At 45.0% G+C, this 23,560-nt stretch overlaps 1 protein-coding gene and 1 non-coding gene across 3 annotated transcripts in view; both read left to right on the top strand.

The window, feature by feature from the left end:
• gfra1a (gdnf family receptor alpha 1a) overlaps positions 1-6,138 on the top strand; it is a 64,747-nt gene extending 58,609 nt beyond the window's left edge. Inside the window, exons 8-9 of one of the 2 annotated variants that reach the window (XM_076974767.1) lie at positions 1,661-1,708; positions 3,066-6,138. In XM_076974767.1, the coding sequence (XP_076830882.1) occupies positions 1,661-1,708; positions 3,066-3,224 (207 nt within the window). In that variant the 3' untranslated portion in view covers positions 3,225-6,138. The remainder of the gene's footprint in view (positions 1-1,660; positions 1,709-3,065) is intronic. The other variant, XM_076974768.1, reaches the window with a different exon arrangement.
• Positions 6,139-22,893: 16,755 nt separating this feature from the next.
• trnag-gcc (transfer RNA glycine (anticodon GCC)) lies at positions 22,894-22,964 on the top strand. Its single transcript has one exon. It is a non-coding gene; the product is annotated as a tRNA-Gly (tRNA).
• The last annotated feature ends 596 nt before the right edge of the window (positions 22,965-23,560 follow it).

The following is a 23,560-nucleotide window of genomic DNA, read 5'->3' as shown; positions in this document are numbered from 1 at the left end:
CAAACTAAGCCCACTCCAACATTAAACCCCAGGTCAAACTAACCCCACTCCAACATTAAACCCCAGGTCAAACTAAGCCCACTCCAACATTAAACTCCAGGTCAAACTAACCCCACTCCAACATTAAACCCCAGGTCAAACTAAGCCCACTCCAACATTAAACCCCAGGTCAAACTAACCCCACTCCAACATTAAACCCCAGGTCAAACTAACCCCACTCCAACATTAAACCCCAGGTCAAACTAACCCCACTCCAACATTAAACCCCAGGTCAAACTAAGCCCACTCCAACATTAAACCCCAGGTCAAACTAACCCCACTCCAACATTAAACCCCAGGTCAAACTAACCCCACTCCAACATTAAACCCCAGGTCAAACTAAGCCCACTCCAACATTAAACTCCAGGTCAAACTAACCCCACTCCAACATTAAACCCCAGGTCAAACTAAGCCCACTCCAACATTAAACCCCAGGTCAAACTAACCCCACTCCAACATTAAACCCCAGGTCAAACTAACCCCACTCCAACATTAAACCCCAGGTCAAACTAACCCCACTCCAACATTAAACCCCAGGTCAAACTAAGCCCACTCCAACATTAAACCCCAGGTCAAACTAACCCCACTCCAACATTAAACCCCAGGTCAAACTAAGCCCACTCCAACATTAAACCCCAGGTCAAACTAACCCCACTCCAACATTAAACCCCAGGTCAAACTAACCCCACTCCAACACAAGGCCCCAGGGATGTGGCTGTCACACAGAGCTGTTCAACGAAGGCCATTAATTAAAGGTGATGGCATAACAGGATGCTCTCTACTGCAGCAGGTCTCATCTCTCTGTTCAGGGGTATAAAGGGTGGGATCAGGACATGATTCGCCATGGAAACAAATCAGACACTGTAAACACTGGAGTGTCGGGCTGTCGGGCTGGACTCTCTCCAGCCTTGGTTCTGTCAGCCCAGAGTTTGGCGCCCGAAACTTCCTGGCCATCGTGTCAGGAGGGTTCACTTCTACTAGCATACCCACTGGCACACCATTCATTATGCTGTCACCAAGCATCCCGCACTGTGACACACACACACACACACACACACACACACACAAGGCTGTGCCAAGCACGTGTGCGGTTAGCAGAAGCAGGAGGTCTTGGGGGGATCAGGTGGTGTGATCCCTCCCCCGTCTGCATGAAGGCCATTTCCTCCGGCCATGCGTCTCAGACGGAGACACGCCCATGTGCCTCACTGCTTCCCCAAACCAGCCACACAGTTCTGTGCTTTTCACTTCAGGCACCGTGACCAGATTCTGCCTTTTAGTTTCTGACCAAAACTTCCTGCTGCTTGTGGTACACCACGCTACATAGGAACAGCAGTGACTATAGCAACAAGGATAAATCAGGAATATAAAATCCTAACCAGAAAGCACCGTGACGGAATAAACTGTGTGTGTGTGTGTGTGTGTGTGTGTATGTATGTGTTTAAATGTGTGTATATGATAGGACTAGAGTGGGCTGGGGTATGTCCATGTGTGTGTGTGTGTGTGTGTGTGTGTGTGTGTGTGTGTGTGACAGACAAGTCCAGGTTCACTTTGACATCACGTGTCATTATGCTAGTTAAGAGGTCAGCTTGCCAGAGCTCTGTTATTTATTTCTGTCTGTCAGCAGGCTCAGAAGCTGAAGACCAACAACACAATCGAGATGTTGTGTGTGGTGAGTGTGAACGCCTTTCCCTGACATTACAGTCAAAGCCACGTCAGACAGAGATGTAGAGATTAAAAACTGAAGTGAAAGTTTTCAGATAAATTTTAAAGAAAAGTTATACTGTAGTATTAAACTGACAGAACATAATTACCCATTGACACACAGTATTCGCAGACAGGCTGAAACAATGAAACATTTCTGATGACCTCTGACCTTGCCCCCAACGGCCCTTCCTGCCCCGAGTGCCGGAGGCCTTTGTCGTGGGTGAGGCTGAGATGGGTGTGTGGCTTATCTTTTGCGTTCTAAAGTTCACTAAATGTCACTGTACATAATAAAAGCAACATTACACACTGGAGTGACATTTAGTGCAGTATCGGCCAGACCAAACAGCCTCAAAAACAACAAACACACAGAAAAGAAGAAAGAATGAAAGAAAAAGACCAGCCTTTCTCAGCCCAGTGTTTCATGGCACTGTTAAACAGCCTCCAGACCCTCCACATCATCTCTCAGGAATCGGAAATCAAGTGGTACCTATCACACAGATAATGGCATTTTTATATATTATCCTAAGGGAAAGTGCTCTCTAGTCTGGGCAATAAACAGCAGTTTACAGGCTTGCAGGGCATTAGTGCTGTGTAAGTCTGATTTATCAGGGCCATGGTGGCGTGTAAAACCTTTGGTTTAGGGAAACTTGAATCCAGTCTCTGGCCTTTAATCTGAAAACACCTCAGCTGACGGCACACCAGGGCTTCCAGAGCGTCAGGATGCCCCTCCGCAGGGCAGAGAACCGAGCAGCACACGTGCGGGATGCTTTGTTAGCTACCTCACACATGCGGGATCCTTTGTTAGCTACCTCACTTGTGTGGAATGCTTTGTTAGCTAACTCACTTATGTGGAATACTTTGTTAGCTACCTCACACGTGCGGGATGCTTTGTTAGCTACCTCACACGTGCAGGATGCTTTGTTAGCTACCTCACATGTGCGGGATGCTTTGTTAGCTACCTCACTTGTGTGGAATGCTTTGTTAGCTACCTCACTGGTGTGGAATGCTTTGTTAACTACCTCACTGGTGTGGAATACTTTGTTAGCTACCTCACACGTGCGGGATGCTTTGTTAGCTACCCCACACGTGCTGAATGCTTTGTTAGCGACCTCACACGTGCGGGATGCTTTGTTAGCTACCATCACATTAGCAGTCCATGTTGGTGCGTTATATTTATTTGTATATATGCTAATGTTGGATTTTTGCAGTCATATAGAGGTTTCTTCTTTACCTTGTACAAGTTAAGTCAGCGATCTTGCTTGATAGAAACAGAAACGTCCATGTTCTTAGCTGAGTTCAACCTTGCCCCCCCCCCCCCGCAGGATCCGCAGGTCAACGACCCCAGCTCCTCCAACGCCATGTCTGGAAACACCTCTGAGAGACAGACGTCTCCATTAGACCTCAGCTCTCTGCTGCTCCTGCTGGCGATGTCCCTGTACTACACGCTCATGCCCATCACCACCACCAAACCAGAGTTGTAGCCGCTCGGCCAAGACGCAACATGGACGCTCACAATTTGTACGAATCTGATCTCTGTTCTTGGCCTACCTGTTGTACTTACCCACTCTCTCTCTCTCTCTCTCTCTCTCTCTCTCTCTCTCTCTCTCTCTCTCTCTTATTGCTCTAAGCTTTAGGAGAATGTGTTTAAGCTGTGTTGATGCAACAACAGCAAAAATATGTGATTTTGGTGTTCTTGCTCTGTTCCTGGTTGTGTTTTGGGTTTTTTTTCTCTAGTTGTTGTTGATCTTTTTTTGTATTGGTTTTGTTTTCTTTTTTTTTTCTGGAAGAAGACGTGAAAAGACAGCATGAGGTTTTCTGAAGGTCTTAGAACATTCCAGAAGGAGCTACAGGCCGGTCTCAGGGCCCACTGCTGAAAGGTTGAGATGGTTCAGCAAGTCCACGGTGGAACTGGGAGGAGTGGAGGCAGGCCTGTGTGTGTGATCCCTCCCCTCTGTGTGTGCGTGTACTGTGTGATTAGTGATATGACATGCATTGACTTATTATCCAGCACACAAAACAAGAAAACATAGAAGAAGCTTGGAGGGATGCTGGGAGGTTTGTGATATAGGGCCACCATTACCCACAATCCCTTGGACTTTCAATGTTCATCACTTTCAGAGAATGTGTAAGGTGCTCTTCTCCCACTGTCAAGCATACCACACATATCACATTGGTTCAGAGTACGAGGGGAACAGCAGCGAAACACACAGACGCACAGTATCATAACTCCAGAAGCTCTTTAGGCAAGAAATGAGGAAGCGAATTTCCCCTAGATGGCATGATCCTCACCTGCACACACGCATACACAGTAGTGAAGGAACATCTAACTCACTGGGTTTCTGCTCTGCATGAACACAGTATGATTGCATTGTTTTAAAGGGATGGTTTGTCTATGAGGTCTATGAGGGACATAGACTGGTCTTATAACGCAGATAATATATATTTTGAGATCCTAGTTTAGTAGTTTTAAGATGCATCACAGGGAATCTTTTTTTAAAGGGGGAGGGGGGGATGTGTGTACATGGATTGAGAGAATGCACCTGATTGGCTACATCAGCAGGGGGTGTCGCCAGATGTGTGCACATGTGAAATCGCACAGGAGCACAGTGGTATTCGTTTTAGCCAGACCCAGACCCTACTCCTCCCACAGCTGAAACTCCACCCCAGCACACACACCTGAAACTCCGCCCCAGCACACACACCTGAAACTCCGCCCCAGCACACACACCTGAAACTCCGCCCCAGCATACACCAAGACACTTCTGTCCTTGGAGTGTGCGTCCATATCACCTTCACAATGCCACACTCTTCTGTGCTGGGACAAGAAATCAAATGCCTGAGACAAGATTATAATTCAAACACCTGTATGCATACTACACACTACACTCACTTTCTAAAGACCTGTATGCATACTACACACTACACTCACTTTCTATATCTTCTCTTTTTTTTTTTTTGTATTGTCAATCTTTTCTGAGCATCACAGAGTGGGAGTCTGTCATGGTTGCGTCGACTGTATTAACCAGGTCATCTGCTTCTGCAGGGTCGAAGTGGACACACCCTTTGAGCAGCACGGTGTGTCTGAAGCATGTGTAGAACTCTGCTGCGCAAATGAGGCATTTAGGACCTGCTCCTGTGCTTTCCATGGCTTTGATGAGCAAGAAAATTAATGCATTAATCTTTGTTTATTTACCGGCCATCCAGGTTACATCATAAAGACCTAATGCATAAGTGCTTCGAAGGGGCTGGGTATCTTAATCAGATCATTAGAATTTGACTCCGATGTTGCCATGTTTGATTACAGTGGACAAGGCTGTGATGTGTGATTGTATACATCATATACAGGATTAGACTACATGGACAGCGATGACTGTTGCCACTGTTACCCAAAAATGTATTACATGCATTTATCTGAATACAGTTCTATTGTTTCATTATTTAAAAAGGAAGGAAAAAGAAACAAAAAAAATCTTATTTTTGTATCTTTTGCATTATGTGTTTTAATTCTTTATGAAGAACCTCATGCCCCATGCTTCCAAAGTGAAGAGCAGTAGAGCGTTGAAGCTAGCATGGACCACACCTCCAATAAAGGTCCTGGAGACCTGGGTGTGTCCCAGCTGCCTGGGGAGCTCGTGTGCATCTATGTTGAGCATACAAAATGTCGAAGATGACATCCCAGTGTTGCGTTGCCATTTTGATTGGCCAGTTAGCTGAATGCAGACCCGCCCTTCTGAGCTGCACAATTCATCTCCTCTCTCATTGGTGAGCTGCTTTCATACACCGCATGCCATTGGCTGAATGGCTTCAGGGTAGTGGGCCATTTCCGTGTGGAACACAACCACTCCCGTCCTATCAAATGTGAGACTCCTCCCATCATGCCTCGATCACCCAGATGATTTTACATCTGTGATTGCCCACCCCTATTTCAGAGGATTCAACAGGTGAATTCAGTGAGATATCAGACCTTTCACTGGAACTCACCAGGTGATTTCAGTGAGATATCAGACCTTTCACTGGAACTCACCAGGTGATTTCAGTGAGAGATCAGACCTTTCACTGGAACTCACCAGGTGATTTCAGTGTGAGATCAGACCTTTCACTGGAACTCAGCTGCACAGCCCAGGAGAAGAGAGGGCAGATATCCTGTGTATTGTATGCTCAGTGTATGTTGGAACATGGGAATATGCTTTTTTTGCAAATCGTGGTCTGAGTGACAGAAAATTGTAAAGCTCAAAATATTTCTACACATCCACATCAGTGAGCGTTAAAAATGGGAGGACTTATTCTTGGTTATAAATATAAGATGCCTCATGTATCTGATATAATTCTTCTTAGCTTGTGAAAATGTAAAAACATATTATATGACAACAATGATTAAAATGTTGACTCATCTCATCTTTGGCTGTAGTCTTTTATTTGGGCAAAAGAAAGATACTGAAGAAGAAAACGAAACTGTATTGTGAAGCACCTTGAAAATGATACGACAGTGATGACAATACGCAGTTGAAAATGACAGCGTGAGTCAAAGGACGTGGAGTAATCAACTTGTTTCACTTGTGTCTCAGGAGACATCCGAGTTGTATCCACATAACCCACGCCGTGTTAACCCTCTCCAGTTCCTGTAGGTGGATGGGATTTGAGAGCAGAGCTACCCCGGGCTGGTACCCAGGAAAAGAAACGGAGGCACCAGAACCAGAGGATCTGGAGGGGTGTGTTGGGTATTACTCCCACAAGCTGGGAGCTCCTCAGTCCACTTCCAGTGACACCATGTTCCCGTTCTCCAAGTCATCCAATATCTCGTGAGTCCAGTCAGGAGATAGCAGTGGCCCCTTCTCCTCATCGTTCACTTTGACCTTTCCACCTCCTACATGTAGCAGCTGGGTCATCTAACTCATCGTTCTTTGCCACATTTGATGCATCTGCCTGAAATGATCCTAAAACACCAAGACCATGATTCTACATCATCTACCAATACGTGGCTATATCATAGTAGAATGGTTTGGTCTGCGGCTGTTGTATAAAAACATTATATAAAATATGATGTGAGTAAACCATTAAAAACAGCCTTGGTGGTGGTGGTGGTGGTGGTAGTACAGACATGCTCCAAAGTTTTCTTTCTATATTTCTGATCAACAGCATTAATAAATCTACAGATAACTGACATAACAGTATCAGATGTAAGCTGTAACACTGACATCTGTTACTACTTATTTTTAGCAGACAAAAAAAGTCATTAGAAGTCTCACATATGGAGTGTAATGAACAAAAATGTCATTCTAAAACAAATGCAGAATACACTGAATAATAAATGTTTCAAATCGATAGTTTTCCTTCTCCATGTGACCGTGACCACGCTCTGACCAAACGTACTTTGAGGTGAAACTAATTCTAAGCTTTCAAAATATGTCTGGTAGATGCCGAGAGAGAGATTACAGCTCAGCTGGTGGAGGTATCCGTCAAGGATATATGTCTGTACCCATCTACAGCTTAAGTGACAGATTGAGGACAACACAGAAAAAAATAATCCATGAGCTAACCCTAGAATAAAAATACACATTCAGACAGACAAATAAATATTCTAACGTAGTTCATTTCAAACGGTTTCATTCAAACGCAGATCAAATCAAACATCACAGCTCATAAAGTTCAATTACACTGTATAATGTAGACCAGTTATATTGTATGTATAAAGTAGACACTTATTTTGGTTGATATAGACGGTGTTACATAACATACAGTCTGATTACAACCCCAAACCAACTGTTTCTACACATTTTGTGACACCCAGGGCATCATGAAGTGAGGAGGCAGACACATGCTGAGAAGACCGAGGTGTTGTGAGGGGCAGCCCTACCTCGGACGTAAAGACAGGCTAAGGTCACACCCCTTAGTGAATTATTCATATTTAATATTAATACTAATACAAAGACTAACAAAACAGTTGCAGACTTACAGACACAAGGCTGGAACACAGAGACTACACAGAAACTAGGGTTTAAATTCAAGACACACCAAAGAAAACCTAGACACAACTAGAAACACCTGAGAATGCTAATGAGGGGCGGGGTTACAAATAAGAAGGAGGGAACAGAAGAACACTGAGACCAGACTGAGGACAGAGGCGGAGCCAGGCATGACACGTTTCTGTCATATATTTCATGACATATAAGCATGATATATACTGTATTTTATAGCAACATGTAAAAATCAAGCATTTTATTTCATACAAAAAAAAGCATTTGAAAACACCAATAATATTAAAAGCCCTCTGGCAAAAAAACAAAAATTAAAACTGTACAGCAAGGACAAGCTCTCATAAAAGCAGAAAATGAGATTCTAGATCAATGCCTTTCAAATGAGAACTCCAAAGACCAAATGAGAGGCATAATGGACCCACAAGGAAAATGGCTGAGCCAAGCTTCTCACAAAGACTTTGACTCACTGTCCTTTGGGAAACACTCATATAAAGAAAAGCCTTAGACAGCATCACTGCCAGACGTACCCTCAGCTGCTGCAGCCAGCCGTGGCTTTGCAAACTCTTTTGGGACTCTGCCCTGTTTACACAGAGAGCCTCGTGGGTGGAGGCCCATGGGACCCCTGGAGAAATGGAGCTCCTCACCCAGTCTGGAAATGCCCATCTTCCTCTAAAACTCCACACTCACTGCCAGTAAGTAAAACCTCTGGTGTTTAGAGAATGCCGTGATGGCTGATTCGACTGACTTGCTGGTGATTTCAAAAGTGCTTCACAAATTCCAGAACATCTTGGTGTTAAACCTGAGTCTTCGCTCAAGCCATAGCAGTCAAAGCAATAACTATCCTAAAGATCGAATGGGCCCGCCAGGAACTGTAGATCTAAATCAACACCGAGCCACTTCCTCACCACACGTACAGTGCAAGGACAGTAATATTTATAGGGAATACCCACAATGCAAAGCAGCAGACGGGGACCCTTCAGTCATGCAGGCGCCTGGTACACGTCAGCCAGTCATATTCCACACCAGCACCACCCCCAGCCTCCACGCCAGCTCCGCCCCCAGCCTCCACGCTCCAATAACGAACAGTCACCTTATGTAAGTCTAATCATTGTCTCCCGGCAACAATCTGTCAGTCAGAGCATCTATCGGAGTACAGAGGATACGGCAGTTTGTGTTGTGCAATATTTGCCTTTCTAGGAGTAGGACAGCGTTACGGAGAGCGTTACGGTGTGTGTTTGCATGCATCTCAGCAAGGCCATCTTCATGTTAGCATCTCCACGTTGTGCTGGAGAGGAAGCTAAAGAAGAATGAAAACCTGTTGGATAGCTGGGGGGGGGGGGGGGGGGGGGCAGTCTGCACTGTCCCTCATGTTGAGAAGACTCCGCCCAGCCTGTGCAGGGTGGAGCTGTCACCACCAGGTCCAGACTGGTGGAGGTGCAGATACAGGCCCAGCGTGAATTAACAGCAGAGCAATACGGCCCCTGAGAGCTCAGCACAGTGCCATAAGCAAAAGCTTCTATCTGGTAGGCCTTCAGTCTCGGTTCAAAGATGTCCACCGTCAGGCAGTTGATATAGTTGATATTTTACAGGGACTGACCCAGGACACCAAACAACATCTGTGTTTTACAGTAAGTGAATTGCAGACCTGTTATTCTCCAAATTCACTGCCAATTCCAGCATCTGACAGTGATGTTTTGTTAATTGATTTTAGCTGCGTTGTGGGTTGTGTATATCCGATTCTGGAGGACTGTTAACCTGAGAGCTGAATTTACGACCCTCAGAGGATATGGTCAGTGTGAGCTAGGAGACATTGGCTCAGCCCATCACCCTGAGGACTTATTTTACTAGAACTGTTCTTCACATAAAGTCACAGAACCTTCACTTTCCTCGCTAAATAACTACAAAGTTTCCTCCAACATTTTTGGCATAATGGTGATGGACTCTGATTCCAAACTATAGATCTGAATGTCTTTAGATAACAGATGGTGAGTGTGAGTCCCTTAGAAAGCATGCTTTGTTTACACAATGCAGCCAATTATTTTATTCATTATTAATATGAAACAATCAGACAGGTTCTCTTTCATGGTTGCTTTACCAATCTGATCTGAGATCTGGTCACAATCTGGGCAACCAGACCTGGCCCAAATCTCCACTTATACCCTAAATACTCAGGAAAACAAAACTTCCCAAACTTTCCATCGTAAATCATCAGTTTGACAACAGGAGCAATGTGACGTTGAGACACAAGCGTTCGGCTTCGCACGTCTCTTCAGGGTCCCGACATCTGAAACAGAAAGCCGGACGTTTAATGATGGTGATAGAGGCTTTTGTGTAAGAACATGAAGAATACAAAGCTCGCACACCAACTGGAGAGCCATTCTGCTCAGCGCGTGGGCGTCTGTGACCCCGAAACAAGTCCAGCCTCTGTGGTCTGCTTGATCACCAACCGTTGAACGGGAACAATTACCAGACATAAGTGGAACGTAATAGAATAAAGATTAAGGGCCGGCTAAGTCCGTCCGCCCGCACGCGGGGATGCCTGACCGCGGTGTTCACACACAATGCGCAGAGGAGGACTGTGAGTCACTGTTTGATAACGCTACAGTCTCGTGAGTGCAGTGTGACAAAGACAACACGTCGCTACAGGGAATTGGTCAGACTCTGAGCACAATTCAGCACAGACTCCCCCTGTGCTCACACTTATGCTGAAGAGAATTCATTCATATTGATGGGAAATGACCTGTGATTATATGTAGGTGTATATTGTGAACTGGTGGCAGAAATACATAGTAATAGACACAGAAGTACTAGCTAACTAGATAGGTAGGTAGGTAGATAGATAGATAGATAGATAGATAGATAGATAGATAGATAGATAGATAGATAGATAGATAGATAGATAGATAGATAGATAGATAGATAGATAGATAGATAGATAGATAGATAGATAGATAGATAGGACACACTGATCTTCAGCCTACAGTGTTCTGATGGATGAGCTACATGTCTACGTTGTTGAAAACAGACACCCTGCTTCCACTCACACACCAGCCAGAACAACAGAGCAGACAGCCACACAAGCTCGTAAGCTGAAACTGGCTGGTCTGCTTCAGGTGGTGCACTTTCCCTGTTTCATCTGCCCTGAAACATGATCCAACCACCTCTCCAGTCAGCAGAACATTTAAACAGCTGTCCACAGGAACTAGCTTAATGGAGCGAGGCAATCTGGGCAGCTCAAACAGGAAGGCGTGTCGTCTTCCACGCACAGACACGGCCTCTTCAAACACCTGTGGCAACAATAGTTAACCATGAAAGGACAAAATTAGCTGATTTCTACAACCAACTGTACAACCACAGTTGTTTAGAGTACAGAATTACACCACCTCAATGGACCAGAATGCAAACATAACTGACATTACTGTTTGCTGAAGTAACATCAAAATTGACCTCAAATTGCTTCATTAAGAAAATTGTGTTTACAATTTTGGGTTTTTACGTCTTCAAACTTTGTAGCATGTCTGGTTGTACTGCACTGGTTCAAATATCAACAGACTTTTGATGACACATTACTCAAAAACTGTTTTAAATCTAAAACCTTTCACATTGTTCACATTATTCATATCTTGTATAAACAGGATGTGATCAACAAAGATTCAGGATGCTGTACACAAAACAATACATACGATTCAAAATATAATACACAGAATACAAATCTACAAACTGAATCATAAATGAAGTACTCTTAAATAATGAATTAACAGACATTAAAATCCTGCTCTATCTGCAGTTGTCCCAAACAGCCCTGTTATTCCACCCCAGGGCCTGTACGAAAGAGCTGACAGACTGGGGTTTCACTTTCCACTGCTTTTCCAGCTCAGAAAACAATGCATTAAAACAGAATTAAGCAGGAACAGGTAAGACAGCGTGAAGAAGGAAAAAGAGTGAAGAAAAGCAATCACAAATAAATAAACAATCACAGATTAGATGAAGGATTAGATGAAGGATTAGAGTGGATCACACACTTCTGGTTAGTTACCATTCTATGTTGTCATGCTCTGCAAACTACATTTGTTGACATAAAAGACATTATTTTGTATTAAAATACTGTATTTACACAACAGTCGTATTGCTGCACCAAGACAAATACAGTTAACTGCTGTACACACAAAATAAATGCTATAGGCCTAACACAAAAACGAAAATGACTAATGTAATGGTTGTGATTTTCAGAATCTAAATCAGCTGCATATTAAATCAGACTCAAATGATTATATAGTACTACAGGACATACATACTACATTATGCCCTTAACCGCTTATGTCCTTATGTAATAATAACTCACTTTATAAGGAAATCAAGTGTGATCACCTGCTGAAATCTATTTCTGTATGTCATGCAAACACAAACTCAAATTCAAAATAATTTGTGCGACCGAAGTGGAAATCTGACGATGGGGCCCAGTTCTTCTTTCCTCTAACGCTCCGTGAAGATGTGCTGACTGTACAGCGCACGGTGATGCCCGTCATAACCTGAGAAAATGACTGGAAGGTTGGAAAAACTCCCCCACAGAACGCCGAAGGCTGGATCCAGTTTCCTGTCATCATGTCTGATTGTATTTAACACAGTGTTCTTGCAGTACGACCTCACAAAAAAGTGTGCAGCCTAATCAGAACCAGCTGTCCCCCAAGGAGACTAAGGACAATCAGGGGTGGACACAAACTCCACTATGGAACACTTATTTACTGTATAACACACGCTAGGCTGCAAAAGACACAGTGGTCTACTGTCTTTCAGTGTGATGACGATTAGTGATTAACGTTAAAAGTGGCTGAGAGGGAAACAGGATATAGCTACAGAGCCTACAGTCCACTGTTATCCAGCTCTGGTGGGTCTGTAGGGTGGAGCCCTGGTGGTGCACAGTGTGTTGTTTGCCTTTGAAGTGGGTGGGCCAAACAGGGGCACAGGCCGCACAACTGCCTGCAGAGAAAACCGCGGGAGTAGAGTAGAGGGTGGAGACGCAATGTGGGGGGGGGGCTGGGTGGAGACCTGGTGGGACAGCAGGGTGGAGCTTAGAACAAGATGTTGCTATAACATGTCAGGAAGCCCCACAAGAGGCACACAAGGATGCAGAAGATGCCAGTGACTCAGTCTTAACAAAGTTAAACACTGGGTGAGTTCGCTGTAGCTCTCGACTATCACAACTGCAGCTGATGCATGTTTATGGTTTTGGAGCTTAGACTCAGTCATGCTCCCGATTACATGTGAAATCCCCTCCTGCTAATATGAGTCCTGGAAAACAAGTCCAACAATGAGAGGAAACTCTTCTCTTCGTGTAATTGGGACTTGATGTGTCAATGCATTTCACGCGTCACTGACTCCTGGCTTACCGGGGGAATTAAGCGGATTATGTGGGTCCTGTCGGGTTGGGTCAGACGGGCCGGTCTCTTGTTCCGGTCCAGCTGTGACTTTACCCACTGTCCTTTTATGTATGAAAATGGAGTCACCTCAGCAGTAGCATGGGACATTCGAAACGTCATCCTGTGATGCAGAAGTTACGGAAGGACAGGATGTGCTAAGCGTCCTGCAAATGACGTTTGCATGCAACTGTGTGCGGTGTTTAAGGGCGTACTCACACTAGGCTCTGTGATCCGGGCCCGGGCACGGTTCCCTGCCGAAGCACGGTTCGTTTGGCTAGTGTGAGCACTCCAACCGTGCCCGGGCCCGGATCAGTTAACCGTGCTCGGGCCCGCTTGAAGAGGTGGGCCAAGGCACGATTCATGTGGACTCGGGCACGGTTCGCTTCTAGTGTGAGCGCTATCCGTGCCCGGGCCCGCTTGGTGCCTCGTCTGATTGGTTCATTTCGCTGGAACTCAAACATGACGTCAGTGATGCAACGCTCACGTTAAACAGTCATAGCGGCAAAGCGATTAGCAGACAATCGTGTTAAATTATCGATAAATCTGTGTTTGCACCGTGTTTCTGCACTCTCAAAACGACTCCAAAAATACAATAAAAAGAGAATCGTGAACTCGTTGTGCGAGCGTGCTTTTTTTCCAAATAAAGCGGCGTTGTGATGACGTAAGCGTGCTCGGGCCGGGTTGATGAAGCCAGTGTGAGTGCAGGCCAGAGGTGGAGTGGGGAGGGGGGATAACCGGGCCCCAGCACGGAACCAGCAAAACGTGCCTAGTGTGAGTACGCCCTAAGTCCTGTGTGAATATCGATCTGACCATTTGATGAACAACTTTGTTGTGTCATGATGTGCCCACATGACTTAGTGAGTTACTCGTCTCAGCACGTTCTCGCACGCTGATGAGCAGGTCTGCACTATAAAGACACATTTTCTGGGTGACCAGAGATGTCCATCTCAGACGAAATAATTACTGGGTACCAGTGATCGGGAGGCGGGGGCAGGCAGACAGCGAAACTGCTCTCTTGCTAATGGAATGACGAACTCATTAAAGTGTTGTTTTGCTGTGTGAGCTCTCAGGGTTATTAACCCTGATAAAGTGGAGGGTTCCAGAACAAAAGCACATCAGTTGGTGACAAACATCTACAACCTCAAGTTTATGTTTATTCTCATTACCGCCCCTCTCAACAACTCGACTTTGACGGCATCCCGGCTCCGACGTCCGGAGGGACGCAGCCGTAACTTAGCGTTGTACACCGGCTACCGAACTAGGCAGCTGTCATGGGCAAACCAGTCTTCATCCCGCCAACCTGGTCCTTTGTGAAGTGCTGTCTGAAGTAAATGTGCCTTCGTGTGCCACCAAGGTCACTTCTTAAGCTGATGAGTGTGTCCAGCGAGCAATCAGCCACTCTCCAGTCTCCGCGTGAAGGTTACGCCCCGAGGAGAGACTCTCGCCTCTCGTGTTTTGGTTCGTGTTTTTTTTTTCTCCATGAGTGATCTTGAACTCTGAGTCATGAAGTGTCGTGAGCAGTCAGGTGTTTTGGTGAAGCGGTGACTCCCTGCACGGTGTTACTCCTGAGATGACAATTACGCATAGAAGATTAAATGTTGTAAAAAGGGAGGTGAGGAATAAGTACAGAGCTACTGGTAAATATTTCACATCTGTATATAATTTTTTTTCAGTTGTGTTCATTGATCAAAATGTCCTCAGGTTCATAAACAGTTAAAGCACAATTAAGCATTAAACTTTGAAATAAATCATGATTTATGGGAGCGGCTATGGACTTAAAATTAATGTGTAAACTGCACCATCACAATGCTGTGGATAAGCAGGCAGGTGTGATCTGTTTCAGACTCATGTAATAGTCCAATTTAACATTAGCGTCACAAAGTTTCTGTGTGACTGTATTAGTGATGCCTGTCTGCTGTAGCCTCTCATTATAGGCACCAAATCCTGTGTGACTGTATTAGTGACCCGTGTCTTCTGTAGCCTCTCGTTAGCTACAGGCACCAGATCCTGTGTGACTGTATTAGTGATGCCTGTCTGCTGTAGCTTCTCGTAACAGGCACCAGATCCTGTGTGACTGTATTAGTGACCCGTGTCTGCTGTAGTCTCTCGTTACAGGCACCAGATCCTGTGTGACTGTATTAGTGACCCCTGTGTGCTGTAGCTTCTCATTACAAGCACCAGATCCTGTGTGACTGTATTAGTGACCCATGTCTGCTGTAGTCTCTCGTTACAGGCACCAGATCCTGTGTGACTGTATTAGTGACCCCTGTCTGCTGTAGTCTCTCGTTACAGGCCCCAGATCCTCTTTGGACTTGCCTGTCTACCTTTTGTGTTATGACTGTCTATCTGAAGTATCACATTAAAATACTTTTCAAGGCCTGTGACGGTATCTTATCCACTCTAACAGAGATGGACCTGTGTCAACACAAATATAAACACCTAAACTGCAATGATAGCAAATTATTACTTAACATCTCATTACCCTCAGCAGTTGGTCCATTAACTTTAAATGTGGCTTGTGATCTCTGGGCTTATGAAGGTGTGCAGCATGGTTGCCTGGAGACAGGGTGTACAGCACGGTTGCCTGGAGACAGGGTGTACAGCATGGTTGCCTGGAGACAGGATGTACAGCATGGTAACCTGGAGACAGGGTGTACAGCACGGTTGCCTGGAGACAGGGTGTACAGCATGGTTGCCTGGAGACAGGGTGTACAGCATGGTTGCCTGGAGACAGGGTGTACAGCGTGGTTGCCTGGAGACAGGGTGTATAGCATGGTTGCCTGGAGACACGGTGTACAGTACAGTTGCATGGAGACACAGTGTACAGCACGGTTGCCTGGTGACACGGTGTAGAGCATGGTTGCCTGGAGAGACGGTGTACAGCAAAGTTGAGACAGGTAAAAATAGTGAAAAAAATAATGTACCTTCAACTAATGAACAAAGCAGCTGGAAACATCCAGTCCTGCTTCCAGGATCAATACCTCCAGAACTACACCTGAAGTTAGGGAGACGATTAGCAGGTTTTAGCTGGCTAGTCAAAAAAGTTATTTTTAACACAGATGAAAAAATCTCAGTCTGAATGAGGAACTGCAAACATGTCTACACTCACGGCTCCAGACAGGAGACTAAAACACATGCTGACAAGATACTAATGAGTGTAATGAGAATGTCAGCAAATGGGAAACGTGATCTCAGACTCTTCTGATGAAGGCCTGACCTGCTGTGTGTCTCTGTCATCACAGTGGTGCCATGTGGAGGCTGATCATGCTTCCACACACACACACACACACACATGCACTCACACACATGCACACACACGCGTGCAAGCACACACATATACACACACACAAACGCACACACACACAAACGCACACACATGCACACACACGCGTGCAAGCACACACATATACACACACACACACACACACACACATGCACACACAAACGCACACACATGCACACACACACGCACACATGCATACCTACACACACGCACGCACACACACACACACACGTGCGCACTCACACATGCACGTACATGCACACACACTCATGCACAAAACAAGCAAAATTCATAGTAATGTTATTTCATGATTCTGTGTCCTTCAAACACTATAAACACAGCAAGGATGAAAATAGGTACATATTAAAAGTGTAAAAGGTTGGGCAGAGTTTACTTTACATTCAGTTTTATTTCATTTATAATTTGAAATCCATGTGTTTATGTCTTGAGACCCGGCCACACATATAGAATGAGAGTGAGAGAGAAACAGGGAGTCTGCAAATACATTCACCCTGATGTCCATGGAAACAGTGTACTGGGTTGTGAAAAGAGAAGAGAGCTCTTCAGCAACAGATCAGCTTAGCCCGACTGTTCACTTACATCCCCAACAGATCAGCTTAGCCCGACTGTTCACTTACATCCCCAACAGATCAGCTTAGCCCGACTGTTCACTTACATCCCCAACAGATCAGCTTAGCCCGACTGTTCACTTACATCCCCAACAGATCAGCTTAGCCCGACTGTTCACTTACATCCCCAACAGATCAGCTAAGCCCGACTGTTCACTTACATCCCCAACAGATCAGCTTAGCCTGACTGTTGATTTACATCCCCAACAGATCAGCTTAGCCCGACTGTTCACTTACATCCCCAACAGATCAGCTTAGCCCGACTGTTCACTTACATCCCCACACAGATCAGCTTAGCCCGACTGTTCACTTACATCCCCACACAGATCAGCTAAGCCTGACTGTTCACTTACATCCCCAACAGATCAGCTTAGCCCGACTGTTCACTTACATCCCCAACAGATCAGCTTAGCCCGACTGTTCACTTACATCCCCACACAGATCAGCTAAGCCTGACTGTTGATTTACATCCCCAACAGGTCAACTTAGCCTGACTCTTCACTTACATCCACAGATGGCATACTGCTTTCATTCAGTGAGCCCCTTGTAGGCTACTGCAGTGAAACTAAGACGTGAGGACCTGGAAGAAGTGAAGACTGAACAAAGTCCACTCTGCTGTTCTCTCCAACATGCAACATCTCCCCAACATGCTTTGCTCACATCCTCATAGGCCACTCAGAACGCCATGTTCTCATCATTTAATGGTTCTTGTCTGTAAAGTCAGTAGTTGAAGACATAAAATATTGCTTCTTTATCTGACAATGAATGAATGCAAACCAAACATGCAGTCACAGTTGGGCTAACCCTCTCAGCTCCAGGGGGCGCTGTGGAGCACTTGAGCAAGACCCTTAACCCTGTCAGTTCTATGGGTGTTGTACAATGGCTGACCCTATGCTCTGACCCCAAGGACCAAAGGAATAAGCATTGAACTGTTCTGTACACGTATATGTGTTTATGACAAAACAAAGGCATTTCATTTGCCTTAGATCTCCTTCTGAAGTCTTATTTTAATAATATATTTAAAAAATAAAGATATCACAACAGAACGGGCCAGAACCTCAGTAGGAGATGGAGAGAACCTCGTCTGACAATGACTGCAACTTATACTGGATTACGGTTCATACAGCTTAATCTTCAGGCTTCAGGTTTTGTGCTGTTATGTAACCCAGTTCCTGGAGATCTATATGTGAAAGAAACAGGGAGAAAATGAGAAGAATCGCACTCTCTCTCTCTCTCTCTCTCTCGCTCTCTCTGTCTCTCTCTCTGTGTCTCTTGCTCTCACTCCCTCTCTCTCCCTCTCTCTCTCTCTCTCTCTCTCTCTCTCTCTCCCCTTTCTCCATATGCTCGATCTACCCTGGCCAGAGCAGGCATAGGTCCCTACTTTGAACAGGAAGATTAGGATGTTGAAACCAGGCAGGTGCTCCTTGTGTGCTGTACCGATATGGCCCATCCCGTGTGCCAGAGCAGTCCTGGTATCTGACACACAGATGCTGAGCCTCTCTCCTCTCTCCCGAGGGCTGTGTGCAGGAGAAACGCAACAGTGCTGGTAGAGGACATTGAAAAGATGAAAAAAAACTGGCTACGACCTTTAAATGCATTAATATTATTGGCCTTGACTAAAGGACTACGGGGCTTTGTGGGTGGAGCTTAGTTGTTGCCAGGAGGGGCTCCGGTGCTGCTGGGCGGAGCTTAATTGTTGCCAGGTTGGGGAGTCAGTGTTGCTGGGTGGTGAGCAAGGGGATTTGGGAAACTGGTCAGTGTGAGCGGAGGCATCACGCAGTACAAACGCTTCCTTACAGTGAGAGAGAGACAGTGTTGCTTTAGCAGGACTGTAGCACTGTGAGACAGAACAGAGACCTGCAGGGTGTGGTTAAGCACAGAGACACTACGACACGACAGCTATCTAGACCACTGTGTCATTTATGAGAAGTAATGTTTTATATTCCATATGTCTTGGTTCGTTTTAAAGAAACAACATTACTAAAATATTAGCGTGACCAGCATTAATCTGCATATTTAAAGTAATGACTGGTACTGACCAGCAGTTATGTGAAATAGCTCTAAAACACAAATATCTGTCAACAGCATTATAGTAAGATTACATGTTTTTTTCTGAATGTTAGGGGTGTGAAATGATAAAATAACTTTAATGCTTTATTAGATTAAAACACATAACCTTAAATTCTTAGAGGATGTCAAGGGAAATAAACAGACTGGAAACACTGGGAAAAAACCATTGACAGGCACTAATTGTTCTAACAGGTTTTCGGTGTGCCCCTCCATTGGAAGAAGTGTATTCGGGGTGCAGTGTCAGACCACATGGGTGGTGGAGCATATGGGTGGTGCAGCACACCACAGCCAGATTCACCTCATCCAGGTTCCAGTCCCTTTTTTTCTGACTCAGGCTTCTTCTAGAACAGGCTTCTTCTAGAAGCTTCCACAAACTAGACTTCCTGTGTGAAGCTTCAGTGAGAGACTAGAAACACAATCTCCACCGTGTGGCTGCAATGGTGAAAAGAAGTGAGGTCATAGTTTCAGAGGTCAGGATAAGACCACAATGACCGCTTGCTATGGGAGCTGGACAAAGGAGAACTTTACTGTTCTCCACCGAGATGTTCAGTGAATGAAACATATCGTTCTATGGAAATGAGAGAGAGAGACACAGAGAGAGAGAGAGACACAGAGAGAGAGAGAGAGACTGAGAGAGGCATGATTTTGTGGAAAATGAGTTGCTGTGCAGACCCTCAGAGACCAGGATGGAGGTAAGAAGGGACCTGTGGGACCATGGCAATGGTGAACTTTGAGTGTGTGGGGATCTGATGCTCTCCTGAAGTTCCTACAGGCGATAGAGAGGGGACACAGCAAGAAGCACACACAAGCTCATATTCACTGTGTGTGTGTGTGTGTGTGTGTGTGTGTGTGTGTGTGTGTGTGTGTGTGTGTGTGTGTGTGTGTGTGTGTGTGTGTGTGTGTGTGTGTGTGTGTGTGTGTGTGTGTGTGTGTGTGTGTGTGTGTGTATGTGTGTGTGTGTGTATGCGTGTGTGAGTGATTACAATTTAATGTCTGGATATTTGAATGTTTCTCTGGATGTGTCTGAGGTAAAAGAGGATTCCAGAATGCAGTTGGAATATTGGAACAGTCAAGAACTTCCAGAAATGTAATGAAATGTTCAACACTAATAATGTGGAGAAAAGTAATCATCTCAGTCTGCTTTGGACAATTAATACTCGTTCTAACTGATCTGCAGACCTGTTCATAATGAATATAACTAATAATTAATAAACTTCCCATTATAGCCAAGTCTACAACAGTTAGCAACATAGCTGACATCCCAGTGGTTTGAAAAGTGGTCTGTAATAGAAAAGAGAAGATTATTGTTATACTACCAAATAATGTGAAAACTGCTTCTGAAGCAAAAGTTGACAACTTTAAGGTCCCATAAGTAACAAAGGATGAATTTTGCAGTTTCACAGAGAGGTCAAAATGGTACATGGTCCCCATGATGACTGCCAGAACCACAGTTAATGTGCTGGGGGAGGGGGAGTCCACTCTCCACATGGTGGCTTTCAGAACAAGCACCCAGACCAATGTCCATCCATCCAGAGAGAGAGAGAAGAGGGTTAAGATGCTGCTGTGGGGGATGTGCCTGACTCTGCAGGACAAGAGGGTCCATACAGGCTCTTCTGTGGAGACACACAGCCCCTCTCGAGAGAGAACAAGCAGGTTTTGTGTTGTTGGTAGTGGAAGGATAATCTCTGAGAACAGCAGATGAAAACACTGAGGGTCCCATTGACGCTCCGCTCACACACTGACATCTCTTCTTTCTCCTCTCCGAGACGTTTCCTCTCCAAGACGCTTCCTCTCCGAGACACTTCCCTGCCGGAGCGTTCTCCCGCCTCGAGCACAAGACGTTCCCGCTGCGCTACGTTGCGTGCGACTTCTTCATTCATGTTTGTGCTTGGGACCAGAATACCGCCGTGACTGCGCTACGTGTGCACAGCGTGTGGCCGCCCAACAAGAGCAGTTAGGTGGTGAATGAGGGCTGATTGTGGATGGAACTCCAGCAGTATCTGCAAATAGCCTACATTAACACTGCATTTAAAAGCTCTGCTCTTACAATCCCTTAAATGAAATGAGAGGAATATAGTTTTCTCAATAAAATGTTCATCCCAATGACACACCACAATGGCTTACACCAGTTTTAAAATATATTGCATTGGTGTACATATAAATAAATATGTGACCTTATAAAAAAAATTGATGCAGACTTTGTATCATCAAACTCCACTAAAACCTGCTCATCTTGATTTATAGATGATAATTTATTAATGAAGTTCTGCATCTGACCACATTTACGATATAACAAATCCTCTCTTGACTTTTTTAAGTATATTTTGTATAGGCCTACTTTTTTATAGGCAGTTAACATTTTGACCACCAAAGTATAAAGAGTATGTTAGCCTAACGCTGCATGCCTGGTCAGTCGGCGATATAATGCACGTCCATTTGAAATCTATGAATATTTGATGGACACCCAAGATATCCAAGGACTTCAACTGGTGCCTCTTACCATCGTTTAAAACATCGTTATGTCACGAGCGCCAGCGGCGAACGGTCTCGTGTGTCACTGTAGCCGCAAGCTGCGCGAGCTACGCTGAAGCTTTCTCACGAGCTCCGACCAGGTGCCGGTGGGCACGTGCACACCGCGTGCAGAGGCGGACCTGAGCCGCGCGCATACAAGGCTGTGGAGACACTGGCCTCCGACATTATTCTTCCTCTCCTCTATTTGTTCTTGTGTTACCTTCAGTGTTAATGCTGTCTCATCTCTCTCTCTGTCTCTCTCTGAAAAAAAATGTAAAAAATATATAATCAAAAATCTGTTTCATTTTGTTTCTCGAATTGACAGGTGATGACACTGGCAGGACATTAGCTAGTAACATTTAAAGTCCTTTAGTGAGTAAAATACACCTGTATTACTTTGCAAAAATAGGCAAGAAACTTTATCTGGATAAAGGTGTTTTGTTCCATGTCAAAATTTGAATCTGAATTAAAATGTGAATGAAGTTATTATATATGATATTATAAATGTTATTTGATAACATTTAGGGAAAGTTATCCTTTTAATTATTTACATTCTGGAGCTGAGGGGGGGGGGGGGGTGGGGTCGTTTCCCACTGTCTCTCAGGTTGTGACATGTAGTTACATATTTATCAGCGAGGGGGGCGCTGTGTCCCCCTCCTAGAATGATTTTTAGTTGTTCAATTTGTGTTAGTGTTTGGAAGTTTGGTATTATCTTTATGAATTTGTGTGTGTAAATGTCTCGTGTTGGTGTGTGTAAATTTCTCTCTCTCTCTGTCTCTCTCTCTGTCTCTCTCTCTCACACACACACACACACACACACACACACACACACACACACACACACACACACACACACACACACACACACAGCTGCATTGGAGGAGGGGACGACGACTTCATATTCCACCTAATTTATCACCGTGATCGCAATGAGAGGAGATACGTGAGTTGAAAAAAGAGCGAGAGAGAGAAATTAGATAGAGAGGAAAGGTTAGAAACACATAGAAAGAGAGAGAAAGAGAGAGAGAGAGAGAGCACGACCAGTTGCTCTTTCATGTTGTTTGTGACCGAGAGAGCGGGAGTGTTTTCCAGACAGAAAAGTGGACAACGTGCAACGGCTTAAGGCACTTTTGTTAGCTGTAAAAAGACAGACGTGTCGGCGCCACATGCTAGGTAGCTAGTGGCAAATCATGTAGCCTACTCATCTATACGGGTGACTATCACGTGGTAATGTAGCCAGGAAGTGCTTTTTCTCCCTCGTGCAAGCATTGGTGGTTCAGTGGTAGAATTCTCGCCTGCCACGCGGGAGGCCCGGGTTCGATTCCCGGCCAATGCAGCATGTACTTTTTGGGTCCTTTAAACGTTTACATATGTTTACGAACACATAGCTTGAAAATTAAACGTGGAAAGCCATACAAGAAAAACAGACGTTATTGTCCTGAAAGCGGAAGACTGCGCGTTCACCGATGGGGGAGGACCCAGTGACATGAGGGACATTCCTGGGGAGTTGGTCTGCACAGTAACAGTAGGTACTACAGTCGCTAGGAGGTCTCACGTCCTAGGATTTATAGATCGAGGATGGTTATAAATACGGTTTAAGACTGTATTTTTAAATATCCATTCATACGCAGTGACACTGTAAACTGGCCACTGACTTTGAATGTATAATGAATACAGGTTGTAAAACTTGTGTTAGTCTGCAATCACAGAATTGCACTGGGAGAATAACAGAAACACGTGTGCGCACCTTCTTACAGCCTCTACATCTACTTTAATTACAGTACACTGCTGATATACAGTGTTATATACACACACACACACCTGTGTGAAGGCACGGGGCGGGTTTACAGTGTGCATATGTCAACTCAACTCCGGTGTGTGTGCTTGTGTGCGGCAGCATCAGTGTGACAAAGGAGGAAGCAACGCATATAA

Source organism: Brachyhypopomus gauderio, chromosome 15 (assembly GCF_052324685.1).
Source record: "Brachyhypopomus gauderio isolate BG-103 chromosome 15, BGAUD_0.2, whole genome shotgun sequence".
Lineage (NCBI taxonomy): Eukaryota > Metazoa > Chordata > Actinopteri > Gymnotiformes > Hypopomidae > Brachyhypopomus > Brachyhypopomus gauderio.
The sequence above is the reverse complement of the archived record's forward strand: the minus strand, read 5'-3'. Positions and strand labels throughout refer to the sequence as shown.